This window comes from Piliocolobus tephrosceles, chromosome 1, assembly GCF_002776525.5.
Source record: "Piliocolobus tephrosceles isolate RC106 chromosome 1, ASM277652v3, whole genome shotgun sequence".
Classification (NCBI taxonomy): Eukaryota; Metazoa; Chordata; class Mammalia; order Primates; family Cercopithecidae; genus Piliocolobus; species Piliocolobus tephrosceles.
In genome coordinates this window covers 181,215,990-181,229,948 of record NC_045434.1, presented here as the reverse complement: position 1 = coordinate 181,229,948, position 13,959 = coordinate 181,215,990, and the positions used below count along the sequence as shown (strand labels likewise).

Here is a 13,959-nt window from a genome sequence, read left to right as displayed (position 1 = left end):
CTTTCTAGGCCATACAGTCTATGTCATAGCTACTCAGCTCCACTACTCCAGTGTGAAAGCAGCCACAGACAAGCTGTGCATAAATTAGTATAGCTGTTCCACTCAAACTTTATTTACATAAACAGGCAGAGGGCTGGATTTGACCTCCCAACAGTAGTTTGCCAGACCTCTGGTATAAATCATTGACTCTCAAGTGATACTTATAGTCTCATTTCTTTAAACAAAGTTCTGGGCCCCACCTTCAGAAGTTCTCATTCAGTAGGTGCCAAGTGTGGCCTGAGAACATGTATTTTCCAAGGCTCCCTAGGTAATCTGGATTAACATCTGTGACTAAGAACTACTACTGGTGTAGTTTAAATAATGTAATATTGGGAGTCTGAAGATGTTGGTAAAAGTCTTGTTTCTACAGCTAACTATCTTGGGTAAATTACTTAATCCTTCCAAGCCTCAGTTTACTCATCTGAAAGATGAAGACAATATCTGTCTTACAAGATTGTACACAGATTCTTCATTCAGTAAATATTTAAACTTCTCCAAGTACAAATAACTGTGTTAAATGTTAGGGGAACAAGGTAAGACATGATTTCTCAATTTATGGAACTTTCAGTCTAGAGATAAACAGGGACATTAATAAACATAACACAAGTAATCTGTTATGACAATGATAAAGTTAACGAGGTAGTATAGGTTGTCTTGAAAATGCAGAGCATGAAAATCTCGTTCATGCTTGGGCTCAGAGATTACTGTGAAAATTAATATTATTAACAAACAAAGGTATAATGTTTTATAATTTAAACATATAAAATTTGAGTGTTTTCAATTATTCCAACATTATAATTCAAAATTATAATTCAAAATATTCAAACAGTATAATTTGAATGTTTTCAATTATTCATTCAACAGATATTTAACTATCCTCTATGTGCCCGGCAATATGACAGGGGTCCCTGCCCTCATTTACGTGCCAGTGTATGATGAGACACAGCTAACACATAAACAATAAATAAACAAGACAGTAAGTGAAAAGAACTTGAAGGGAATAAAATGAGGTGATGCGATAGAGACTGGGAGCTATCTTAGTAAAGTTACAGACAGATACTCTTCAGAGGAAATGTCTGAGCTAAGACTTCACAGATCAGAAAAAGTCAGCCATCTCATTCACTAAATAATGCTTATAGAAGTGTTTTTATAAACTCTGATGCATACCACATGATGTTTACATTTATTATTAAAAAAGAAAAAAAGGTTCCTGCCCTGAAGGGACTTAAAAATGGCATTAACGTACCTTGGTCCATAAAATATAAAGCACAAGAGGTCACCTAGTTAAATGCATGAATCACTTTCTCTAATTTCATTCATTCAGCAAATATTTACTGAATACCTACTATATGTTAAGCTTGGTTCTAGGCACTGGTGATATATAGCAAAATACAGTGCAGCCGAAGTCTCTGCCCACAGGGAGCTTACATTCTAACGGGAAAGACAGACAACAAACAAACAAATATGTCAGCTGGTCCAGAGGGTAACAGAGACACCATATTAATTATACAATTCCTGGCTATTTTGAAATTTAAAAAAATAAAAGTAAGAGGTAAAAAAGGTGTGCTATTTTAGGCAGGGCAGTCAAAAAGGGCATCTTGATAAGGTGATATAAAAGTTGAGATTTAGGCCGGGTGTGGTAGCTCACTCCTGTAATCCCAGCACTTTGGGAGGCCGAGGTGGGCGGATCACCTGAGGTCAGGAGTTCAAGACCAGCCTGGCCAACATGGTGAAACCTTATCTCTACTAAAAGAAATACAAAAATTAGCTGGGCATGGTGCCAGACATCTGTAAATCCCAGCTACTCGGGAGGCTAAGGCAGGAGAACTGCTTGCACCTGGGAGGTGGAGGTTGTGATGAGCTGAGATCGCGCCACTGCACTCTAGCCTAGGCGACAGAGTGAGACTCCGTCTCAAAAAAAAAAAAAATGTTGAGATTTGAATGGTCCTTTCAGCCTCTGCTTAAATACTTCCAATCATGCGACACCCATTATTTAGCTATTACTCAACAGTACAAATGGACAGACTACTCTTTATAGTCAGCCAACATCTGCCTTCTAACCTCTACTGGTCCTACATATATCTAATCTCTATGTCCCAAATCCCTCGACTGCTCCTCATTTGACAGGCTGGTTATTCATGTCTGGCTACTGTTCTGGCCACATTCCTTTACAAGAACTCTACTTTGTTCAACCTAAATGTGAATCCAAATTCCTAAAAGCAATTAAGGATAATCAATGTCTTTAGATCAGAAATTCCACTCCACTAACACCGTATAAATAGTTTTCTATGTACCAAAGTTTAAATAACAATATATTTGTTAAACGCCACTGATGGTAATTTAAGTGTCTTTATTTTATTTTATTTTACTTTATTTTGAGACAGGGTCTTGCTTTGAGTCAGTGTCAGGCTACAGTACAGTGGTGTGAACACAGCTAATTGCAGCCTCAACGTCCTGGGCTCAAGCAATCCTCTCATCTCAGCCTCCCTAGTAGCTGGGACTACAGGTGTGTGCCACCATGTCTAGCTAATTTTTGCATTTTTTGTAGAGACAGGGCTATGCCAAGTTGCCCAGGCTGTTCTTGAACTCCTGAGTTCAAGCGATCTACCTGCCTTGGCTGCCCAAAGTGCTGGGATTACAGGTATGAGTCACAGATTTGGGATTTGTCCTAAGGGTGGGACTAATGGACAAAGAGTGTGCACAGTTTAGATTTTGATACAACATATATATTGCTGAAATATCCTCTGGAAAGAATATACTGATTTTTTTTTTTTTTTTTCTTAGAGACAGGGTTTCCCTATGGAGCCCAGGCTAGTCACAAACTCCTAGACTTGTCCTCCTCCTGCCTTGGACTCCCACAGTGTGGGGATTACAAGTATAAGCCAACTGGTTTTTTTTGTTTTTTGTTTTTTTTTTGAGACAAAGTCTCACTCAGATACCCAGGATGGAGTGTGGTGGCGCAATCACACCTCACTGTAACCCCAATCAGGACTCAAGCAACCCTCTGCACTCAGTTTCCAGAGTAGCTGGGACTACAGGTGTGCGCCACAATGCTTGGCTAATTCTTTTCTTTTTAGTAGAGACAAAGTCTCACTATATTGCCCAGACTCAATTTCTATTCCTACCAAAAGTACACAAGTGTGTTTACCACATATTTGCTAAAACTGTATTTTAACAATTTCTATAATTTTGACAAATCTTATCAGTGAAAAAATAAAATAGTATTATAATTGTATTTGCAATTTTTGATTACTAATAAAGTCAAAGATCTCTTTAGCCTTATCAGCCAGTTTGTATTTTAGTTAGCCATTTTTCTGCTGAGATATTCTTTTGTTTTCTCACAGACTCTAGGAGTTCTTTGTAGATTAAGGAAAAGTCACTAGAAAAATTTTTACTTAAAAGCAAGCAAGCATCTAGAGAAAGTGTTCTTTCCACTATACCACAGGTCCCTCTGAAAAGACACAGACTTTCAGGCAACAGAAAGAGAGGTTTAGATAAGGAAGAGAAATCAGAGGTGTTTTGGAGGGTCCAGGCAGATATCCTGATATGAGAAAGGTCTGGATTTGGGAGGCTTCACAGATGTAGAATCTTAACATTCAAGCTACCAAGGACGTTAGTGTTTCCTAAACCTCATGGCTTTCTTGGTCCCATATCTTTGCTCATGTTACTCACACTCAGTAACTCAGCAAAAATTTTACATTTTCTGTCAGAAGGCTTTGCAGAGAAAGGCTGGACAAATTCTACCATTTCCCCATCTCCTATAACATCCTGTTCACATCATATCACCATAATTATTTATGTAAGTTCTTTATGGATGGGGGCTCATATTCATTTTAAAAATATTTAAATGTTTAACACAGTGCCTGAAATTTAACAGAGGCTCAATATGAGTTTCTGAGTGAATGAAAAGAAGCACACAAGTAATAATCCTATTCTTTCTTGGACTAATAAAATAATACCTGGGATATAATTCTGAAAACTATACTTTGAGAGAGAGCAAATCTGAGTTTAAATGATTACCTAGTGATGGTAAACAGACCCAAAACCATGTCACCTGAGGACCAGGTGAAAGAACATGAACAATTAGCATGAGTAAAAAAGTGAAGTCTCAGAGCCATCCCCCATCTATCCAACAAATATTGATAGTGTGTGTCAAAGCACTGTGCTGGGTGCTGGACACATAACTGTGATCAAAATATCATCCTTGACCTCACAGAGTTTCAGACTAGTGACAGACAGAGAATCTAGTGAGGGACAGAGACTAAACAGTCACCACTAAGATAATGTGGTAAGTGCTACACTGGAGAGACAGAGGGTGCTATAGGAGCACCCAGAGTGCTTGTGGAAGCTTACCAAAGGAAGAAAGCTCTAGGCTTCTAAGCTAACGTGTAAAAGGATAAGCAGGAGTCAAAGAAAAAGGAAACTCTTTTTGTTTGTTTCAGACAGAAAGAAAGGCATTATAAAGGCCCAGACATGAGAAAAAGCAGTTCTAAAAGCAGATCTTTTGGTATGGCTGCTGGGTGGAGTTTAAAGAAAAAGTAGTTTAGAAAAAAGGTTACAGATAACGGCAGTGTTCAGGCATTAGAGAGCCAAATATACTGTATTACTGAGAAGAGGAAGCATTCAGGGTTCTGGGGTGAAGTCATTCTGGCTGTAAAGAATGGGCAGGAGGGGGATAGGGCTGGAGGCAAAAAGACCAGTTAGGAAGCTGTTTTAATAATCTAGGTGTGAGATGACTGTGGCTTCAACTATGAAAGTGGCAGGGTAGCAATGAGAAGGCAGTCCCTAGAGCTTCTTTCTAGAAATCAGGGTAAGTGAAAAATAGGCTAACCCTGTTTCAAATGGCCAGAAAGTTAGAGGGATGACTAACAGAAATTACAAAAAGAAGCATATTTTGGCCCAATAAATATGTCTAAATATGAAATGAATTACCTGAGGGGCTTCTAAGTTCTCAACTTGAGGAGTTCAACATAAGACATTTTACAAAAAACTCAAAATGTTGAATTTTTTTTTTTTTTTTTTTTTGAGACAGAGTCTCGCTCTGTCACCCAGGCTGGAGTGCAGTGGCCGGATCTCAGCTCACTGCAAGCTCCGCCTCCCGGGTTTACGCCGTTCTCCTGCCTCAGCCTCCCAAGTAGCTGGGACTACAGGTGCCCGCCACCTCGCCCGGCTAGTTTTTTGTATTTTTTAGTAGAGACGGGGTTTCGCTGGGTTAGCCAGGATGGTCTCGATCTGCTGACCTTGTGATCTGCCCGTCTCGGCCTCCCAAAGTGCTGGGATTACAGGTTTGAGCCACCGCGCCCGGCCCAAAATGTTGAATTTTAAATGCTGGTCAAGAATACATTATTTTATGGTCTTTTCCAACTCTGAGATTCCACAGATCTACTGAATTTTATTTCAGTTTGCTATTTGGAGCTGCTCCTTACGCTAGATGGTAAAAACGAAATATGCAGGATTAACTTATATATCAGAGGATATGCCTATGCAACCAATGCTCTAGGAAAAATACGCTTTCAAATTTTAACATCTTTTAGTAACTGATATACTCTATGTCAAATCGAGTACCCACATTTCACAACTCCCCATCAACAGTTTATAATATGCCTTAAGCTGTCACTGAGTTACAATTGTTATTATCATTCATATTAGCTACAAAACCAAAAAACAACAGCAGCTATCACTGTCTTCCATTTGCCTGTACCATGCCAGACTACGTCCAGTATCTCCTGTGTTCATTATAACCTGCAAGTAGGTTTTATTCCCATTTTAAAGATGAGGAAATAGGCTTAGAAAGATTAAGTAATTTGCCTGAAGTCACAAAACTGGTAAGTGGGAATAGGAATTTGAACCAAGGCCTGTCTGACTCCTATGTCCATAGGACTTTTTTCTACCACACATCAGTACCTTAAAAAGCTTGAGGAAAGTTTTAAAGAATAATAAAAAATAACTATCATTTATCAAGTGCCAGGCACCTTTACCTGCATTATTTCATTTCATTCATTTCTTCAGCTCACATTCATAGAATGCTTCACTTCAAAGAATGTCAGAAGATTTGACTTAGAGTAAAGTCTGAGTATAGCCGCTGAACAGAATGAAAATCATAATAATCCTCCAAAGTTGAAAAGTATTTGAGAGTTTTTAAGATGTTTTCACATCCATTAGCTCATGTAATCTTCTTTACAACCCTGTGAAGTAGGCAGAATGGGATTATTATCCCCATTTTACAAATAAGAAAACTAAGGATCAGAGTCACAAAGTTACTAAGTGGCAGAACTGGCTCTCAAAAAGCCTAGGAGTTCTGACTCCTAGTCTAGTGTTCTACTACTTCATGTTATCTTCTGTGTCATTGGGCAATGGAAAGTAATATGTTGCAGGGAAGAAAGGCAAGAGGAGGCAAATAGACAATGATAATAATAGAACTAAATATATATCAAGTTGTAACAAAATATATCAAAATAACTTGAACAAAAATTGATAAAAGTATCTGGATATCAAAATCTATGTAACATATAAAAGGATTTTAAAGGATTCTAAGATGTTAAGACTGATGTTTATGCAGGAATTCTGATTGAGAAGTATTAGAACTAGTTTTATTACTCAAATCTTAGTCCTGAAGTACACCAACCAGGGAGGAAAACCAAATGCAATTATCGGTCTGGTCTGACTTCTTACTTGATAATATTTTAATATTTCAGTTTTTATTTGTGAATAAAGTTAGAAAATGTTTAGGTTTCGTTTCAGTTCAATTTACCTTACAAGTATTTTTTGGGGGGAAAAAATCCCACCAAACACTGATTTATGGATGGCAGGGGTTTGTTTTAGTTTTGGATTCAGTAAATTAAGATGGTACTTCCAGTTTGGTTCAGTTCCTGTTCTTCCCTATACCCTATGTAATTAACCACCTTCCCTCCCTTCTTGTTAGCTTGGTCTGTGGCCTACTGATAAGCAGGACTTGATGTGACAGCTGAGATGAAGTACATGGGATACTTAGGCAGACAAGAGCACAGGATTCACTGGTTTCTGAGACAGAGACACATGGAATTCTTTTCCTAGTTGGTTAAAACTGGTTATAATCTAATCCCTGGTTTACCAATTACCCTTATTTAACAGAAACACAAGAAAAATAGCTTACCTAGCTCCAGGATGTCAGCAGTTTCTAGTAAAGAAAAAAATGTTGGAGCATAAGTCATTAAGACAAACAACCAATATGATGGAAGGTGAAATTCTGGGGTAAAATAGGAAAATGAGCATTTGTCTAGTTCAGTTATCCTAAAAGACACTGAGATTCTTAGTAGTCATTGTGGAAGCACACTACCCAATTTTGCCTATTCCCAAGCCTAAACTTATAAAAACTATAGAAAACCAGAGAGGCTAAGCAACTGTGCCTAAAACTATGAAGCTAATTTGGCATTACCTATACTCAGAATCTAGGTTTCCTACTTCCAGCTAAAACAAAGTATATTGCTTGTGACCAATATCTCTGTAAACTGCAATATTTGCTTCTGATATAACAAGTGAGTTATTTGTAAACTCAGACCTCTAAGAACAAAGGTTTTATGGGAGAAGATGCTGAGTAAAATTTTTCCACACCAAACGGAGATTTTTCCCCCCTTACCTTGATATTGGGATGCAGACTCTGATAGGTGACCATATTTGTGTTTTCTAACATCATTCCAGTCTATCACTGCAGGGGGAGAGAAAAATAGTCATGTAGAAAGAAAATATAAGATTAAATACTTTTCCAATTTGGCAGTATGTATTAACAGTTTTTAATAAAGTAATCCACTTCTGAGAATCTATGCTAGGGAAAAATACTCCAAAACACAAGAAAAGGTTTCATGTAAAAAGCTTTAGCATTGTTTATAATAACAAAAAAAGGAACACCTAAATCTTCAAAATAGAAGACTGATTAAGATTTGATAATACAAACACTTGACAAAGTATGCTGAAGCTATTAAATTTTTACAAAGGCTAAAGAACAAATGGGAAAATGTTTATGTTACAATGTTATTAGGTAAAATATGGGAACAATATTTTATATTCATGGAATGATCACAATTATTTAAAACACTAAAAACAAATAGCACCCCAGTTATGGGCTCAACTGTATCCTCCAAAACTTCATGCTAAAGTCCCCACTCCGCAGCACCGCAGAATGTAACTGTATTTGTGATGGCAGCGGTGGGCCATCTGGAGCAGCTGCTGTGATCATGCCGGCTGCAGCAGGGAGGCACAACTGGGAATGCACGCTCCATGGAGCCAGTGGGAGCCTAGGAGCAGGCAGGAGTCCCGCCATTCTGGGCACAGCTGCAGCCACCCAAACTGAGGCTGCAAACCCAGACCTCCTGCTCCATGGAACAGGCAGGAGGCTTGCCCCGACAGGCACAGCTGCAGCCCCCGAAATGTGGCTGTAGACCCAGGTACCCCTGCACTCTTGGGGGTCCAGGAAGGAACCCTCTGCCCGCGCAGGATCAGAAGTGCCTGCTCCCCCTGCCTGGCTTCTCCCTGCTGTTGGCACCTGCTCTGATCTTGGAGCAAAGTTAGGGTGGAGCCTGGGTGCTATGAATGGCAGCAGGAGGTAGATAGATTCCTAAGCAGAAAAGGGCGGATCCCTGGTGAGGCCCACCTTCAGGCCAGGGAGGGTCTGAAGGCTGGGGGCTGAACTGCCAGTCCTGCAGACTGGAGTGGGACTTGTGCCTTTTCCAGGCCTGCCCATGGCCACCCACAGACCAATGGGCACACACTTCCTCCCCTCTGGGGTCCATAAAAACCCTAGGATCAGCCAGAGCAGAGCAGAGGACAAAGAGATGACTGGATGATCTGCCTGCAGAAAGGAGCCACCCATTCTAGGGCCTCCTCTTTGCTGAGAGCTACAGAAATGACGTGACAACCTGCCTGCAGAGAGGAGCCAGCCACTCTAGGGCCTCCTCTCTGCAGAGAACTGCAGATGATGGGATGACCAGCTGCAGAGAGGAGCCACCCTCTCTGCTGAGAACTGAGTGAACACTTGTTGGGACAACCTACCTGCAGAGAGGAGTTATCCTTTCTGCTAGGGGCTGAACACTCATTGGGACATCCTGGCACTGCGGGTCATCTCTGAGCTGTTCTATTGCTCAATACAGCTCCTCTTCATCTTGCTCACCCTCGGCTTGTCTGCATATCTCCTTCTTCCTGGTTGCAGGACAAGAACTCAGGACCTGCTGAATGGTGTGGCTAAAAGAGTTGCTGTAACACCAACAGAGCTGAAACATGCCCCCTGCTTGCCGCAGTTTGGGCAAAGAGAAGGAGGGAAGAGCTGCAGCCCTTTGGGGAGCCCAGACCTGGGAGCTTCTGGAGCCAGGGCTGTGACTCCTTCTTTGGGGCCCTGTGGTTCCTCCAAGCTTTTGGGCGCTACTGCATTCCCCAGTGCCAGCCAGGGAAGCTGCTTGTGGTGCGCCTGGTCCAGCTGCAGCCTCACAGAGAGCTGCTGACACTTGGAGCTGCCCACCTTGCGGCAGGAGCTGGTGTGTCTGACTGCACAGTAGATGGACCCCCAAGCTCGCTCATACACACTCCTCACCAATCCATGCCTAACTCTAGTCTCTCTTGGAGGCGAGGGATCCAGGCTGATAGCATAAGCAGCCTGCCAGGCCAAGTGAGTGGAACGAGCCCAGTGGGCCCAAGCAAAACTCAGGCAAAGGCACCACTGGCCACAGGTTTCCGGCCAGAAAAGCAACACTCCTAGGATCCCACAATATTTGGAGAAAGGGTCTTTAAAGAGATAATTAAATTAAAATGAGGTCACTAAGGTGGTCACTAATTCAGCATGACTGATGTTATCATAAGAAGAGAAAGTTTGGACACAGGTACAGAGAAAAGACCATGTAATTAACACAGGGAGAAGCCTCAGAAGCTAAGGAGTAAGGCCTCAGAAGAAAGAAATCAACCTTGCCAATGCCTTGATCTTAGACTTCTAGCCTTCAGAATTGTGAGGAAATAAATTTCTGTTGTTTAAGCCACCTAGTCCATGATATTTCTTACAAGCAGCCCTGGAAACTTATGCAACTGCGGAAATTATCATTAGAAAAAACATGTAAGTAAACACAGCAAATATAAACAACTGGTTATCTTTGGGTGGTAGTACTAGGTTCCCTGACACCGTCCCCACTTTCTATTTTATAATCTTATGTATTTTCAAATTTTCCATAAAGAGGATACATTACTCATATAAGGAGAATATATTTTCCTCAGTTGAAAACTTAGATTCATCTACTGACCCTACTACTTTTTCACCATCAATCACCTATCATGTCTTTACTTAACTTCTTGCCCAGCTCTGACTCCATGGTCCTCATTAACGTCATTCTCTGGCAAACACTCTTAATTCCTTCCCATCTCTTTTTTATCAAACGTACCTACTAAAGGATCAATCCTAAATCTGGTTAAAGCCAAGTATCAACCTATACTGTGCCTACCCCAGCAGCTCACCAGTGCTGAAGAAAAACAAATGCAAGCTTATTGGTCTCATTTTAAACTCATAGCTATAATTCTCAAATGCCACTTTACACCACCCAGAAATAATCATACCACATTTCTACACTACTTTTCTATTTTCTAAAAAAAAAAAAAAAAATTCGTATCTTTCTCTCTCTCTCCTCAAACTCCAAATATACTCTCCCCAACTTTACTCTCAGGGAATTCAGGATTCATTGAGAAAACAGAAGTAAGGGTAAGACCCTTCCACTCATTTCATGACAGTAGAGACTTGATCTTGTTTAGTGGTGAATCCTCAGTATGTAGTATAGTAACAGGGGCTCATTAAATGTTTGGTGAATAAATTACCTATTCATTCATGGTTTTTTCTGACTTCTCTCCTGTTACTGTGGATGAAGTGTCTGTTTTTATCAAAAGCCAACCCTCCATTTTAGCTGCAGGTCCCATAGTCTCTCATCCTCTCAAAAACTTTGCAAGTATCCCCCCCCCCCCCTTTTTTTTTTTTTTTTGCTATTCTTTGTAATTGGCCAACAATAATTTTACGTATTTATGGGGTATAAAGTGATGTTTCAATACAAATACACATTGTGGAATGATCAAACCAGAGTACAGCAATTAGTATATCCATCACTTCAAATATTTATAATTTCTTTGTGGTGAGAACATTTAAAATTCTCTCTTTAGCTATTTTGAAATATATAATACATTATTATTAACTACAGTCAACATGTTCTGCAATAGAACACCAGAACTACTCCTCCTATCTAACTATAACTTTCTACCTGTTGACCAATGTATCTCCCTTTTATCTATACTCACCCCTCCCCTCCCAGCCTCTGGTTATCACCATTCTACTCTCTACTTCTATAAGTTAGACTTTTTTTAGATTCTACATGTGAGATTATATGGTATTTGTCGTTCTGTGCCTGACTTCAACATTACATCCTCTAGGTTCATCCACATTGCCAAAAATGACAGAATTTCCATTTTTTAAGGCAGAATGTATTCCATTGTGTATATACACCACATTTTAAAATCCATTCATATATTGATGGACACTTAACTTATTCCCGTATCTTGGCTACTGTGAATAGTGCTGCAATGAATACAGGCATGTAGATGAAGCTATCCCTTCAACATGCTGATTTCATTGCCTTTGGGGATACAGCCAGTAGTGGGATTGACGAATCATATGGTATTTCTATTTTGTGTTTTGAGGAACCTCCATCCTGTTTTTCAAAATGGCTGTACAATTTGTGATATCCACAACAGTGTAAAAAGGTTCCTTTTTCTTGTAATCCTTGTCAATATTTATCTTTCATCTTTTTGATAACAGCCAACCTAACAGGTGTTGGCTGTAGGGTATCTCACTGTGGTTTTCATTTGCATTTCTCTGATGATTAGAGATGTTGGACTTTTTTTTTTCATATATCTGTTGCCCATTTATATGTTTTCTTTTGAAAAATATCTATTCGAGTCCTTTGCTTATTTTTAACAGGGCTGTTTTCTTGTTACTGAGTAGTCTGAGTTCCTAGTATATTTCAGATGTTAGTCCCTTCTCCAGTGTATGATTTGCAAATATTTTCTCCCAATCTGTGGGCTGTCTCTTCACTCTATTAATTGTTTCCTTTTCTATGCAGTAGCTTTTCACTTGAATGCAATTCCATTTGTCTATTTTTGCTTTTATTGTTTACGCTTTTGAGTTCAAATCAGAGAAATCTCTGTCCAGACCTCTAGCAGTTTTATAGTTTCAGTTTCATAGTTTCAAGTCTTTAACCCATTTTGAGTTGATTCTTGTATGAGGGGTGAGATAAAGATCCACTTTCATTCTTCTGTTTGTAGATATCCAGTTTTCCCAATACCACTTTTTGAACAGATTTTCCTTTCCCCAATGTGTGTTTCTCTCAAAAAGCAATTGACTGTAGATGTATGGGTTTATTTCTGGGCTCTCTGTCCTATTTCATCAGTAGATTTGTCTGTTTTTATGCCAGCACCATGCTTTTTGATTACTATAGCTTTGTAATAAATTTTGTAATACAGTAGTGTGATGTCTCCAGCTTTGCTCTTTTTGGTCAAGATTGTTTGGCTATTTGGGATCTTTTGTGGCTCTACATTAATTTTAGCATTGTTTTTTTCTACTTCTGTGAAGAATGACATTAGAATTTTGATGGTGGTTGCATTAAATCTGTAGATTTCTTCTGGTGGTATAAATATTTTCACAATATTAATTCTTCCCATCCATAAACACTAAATATCTTTCCACTTATTTGTGATATCCTTAATCTCCTTTATCGGTGCCTTACAGTTTTCAGTGTATAGATCTTTCACTTCCTTGGTTAAAGTTACTTCTAGGTATTTTACTTAGAAGTAAGTGGTATTGTGATATGACCCAGCCATCCCATTACTGGGTATATACCCAAAGGATTATAAATCATGCTGCTATAAAGACACATGCACACATATGTTCATTGCGGCACTATTCACAATAGCAAAGACTTGGAATCAACCCAAATGTCCGTCAGTGACAGACTGGATTAAGAAAATGTGGCACATATACATCATGGACTACTATGCAGCTACAGAAAGGATGAGTTTGTGTCCTTTGTAGGGACATGGATGCACCTGGAAACCATCATTCTCAGCAAACTATCGCAAGAACAGAAAACCAAACACCGCACGTTCTCACTCATAGGTGGGAACTGAACAATGAGATCATTTGGACTCGGGAAGGGGAACATCATGCACCGGGGCCTATTATAGGGAGGTGGGAAGGGGGAGGGATTGCATTGAGAGTTATACCTGATGTAAATGACGAGTTGATGGGTGCTGACAAGTTGATGGGTGCAGCACACCAACATGGCGCAAGTATACATATGTAACAAACTTGCACGTTCTGCACATGTATCCTAGAACTTAAAGTATAATAATAAAAAAAAAGAAAAAAAAAAAAAAAAGAAGTGGTATTGTAAATGGGATTGCTATTGTAAATGGGATTGTTTTCTTAATTTCTTTTCCAGAAAGTTCACTGTTAGTGTATAGAAATGCTACTGACTTTTGTTAGTTGATTTTATATCCTGCAACTTTACTGGATTTGTCTAATTCAAATGGTGTTTTGGTACAGTCTTTAAGATTTTCGGCTGGGCGCGGTGGCTCAAGCCTGTAATCCCAGCACTTTGGGAGGCCGAGGCAGGCGGATCACGAGGTCAGGAGATCGAGACCATCCTGGCTACTAACATGGTGAAACCCCGTCTCTACTAAAAAAAAAAAATACAAGAAACTAGCCGGGCGAGGTGGCGCCTGTAGTCCCAGCTACTCGGGAGGCTGAGGCAGGAGAATGGCGTAAACCCGGGAGGCGGAGCTTGCAGTGAGCTGAGATCCGGCCACTGCACTCCAGCCCGGGCGACAGAGGGAGACTCCATCTCAAAAAAAAAAAAAAAAAAAAAAAAA

At 39.8% G+C, this 13,959-nt stretch overlaps 1 protein-coding gene across 23 annotated transcripts in view; it reads right to left on the bottom strand.

Annotated features, from left to right (window-relative positions):
• SCMH1 (Scm polycomb group protein homolog 1) overlaps positions 1-13,959 on the bottom strand; it is a 232,510-nt gene that overhangs the window by 147,603 nt on the left and 70,948 nt on the right. For 10 of the 23 annotated variants that reach the window (XR_002733497.1, XM_023221305.2, XM_023221302.2 and 7 more), the window contains 3 exons: positions 7,655-7,723; positions 7,172-7,195; positions 6,018-6,224 (listed from right to left, as the gene is read on the bottom strand). Coding sequence is in view for 6 of the 23 variants with exons in the window: in XM_023221301.2 (XP_023077069.1) it covers positions 6,018-6,023 (6 nt within the window). In the remaining 17 variants the exon portion in view is untranslated. Of the gene's footprint in view, positions 1-6,017; positions 6,225-7,171; positions 7,196-7,654; positions 7,724-9,063; positions 9,212-13,959 lie in introns of those variants that run through there. The other 13 variants (XM_023221296.2, XM_023221304.2, XM_023221289.1 and 10 more) reach the window with 4 other exon arrangements.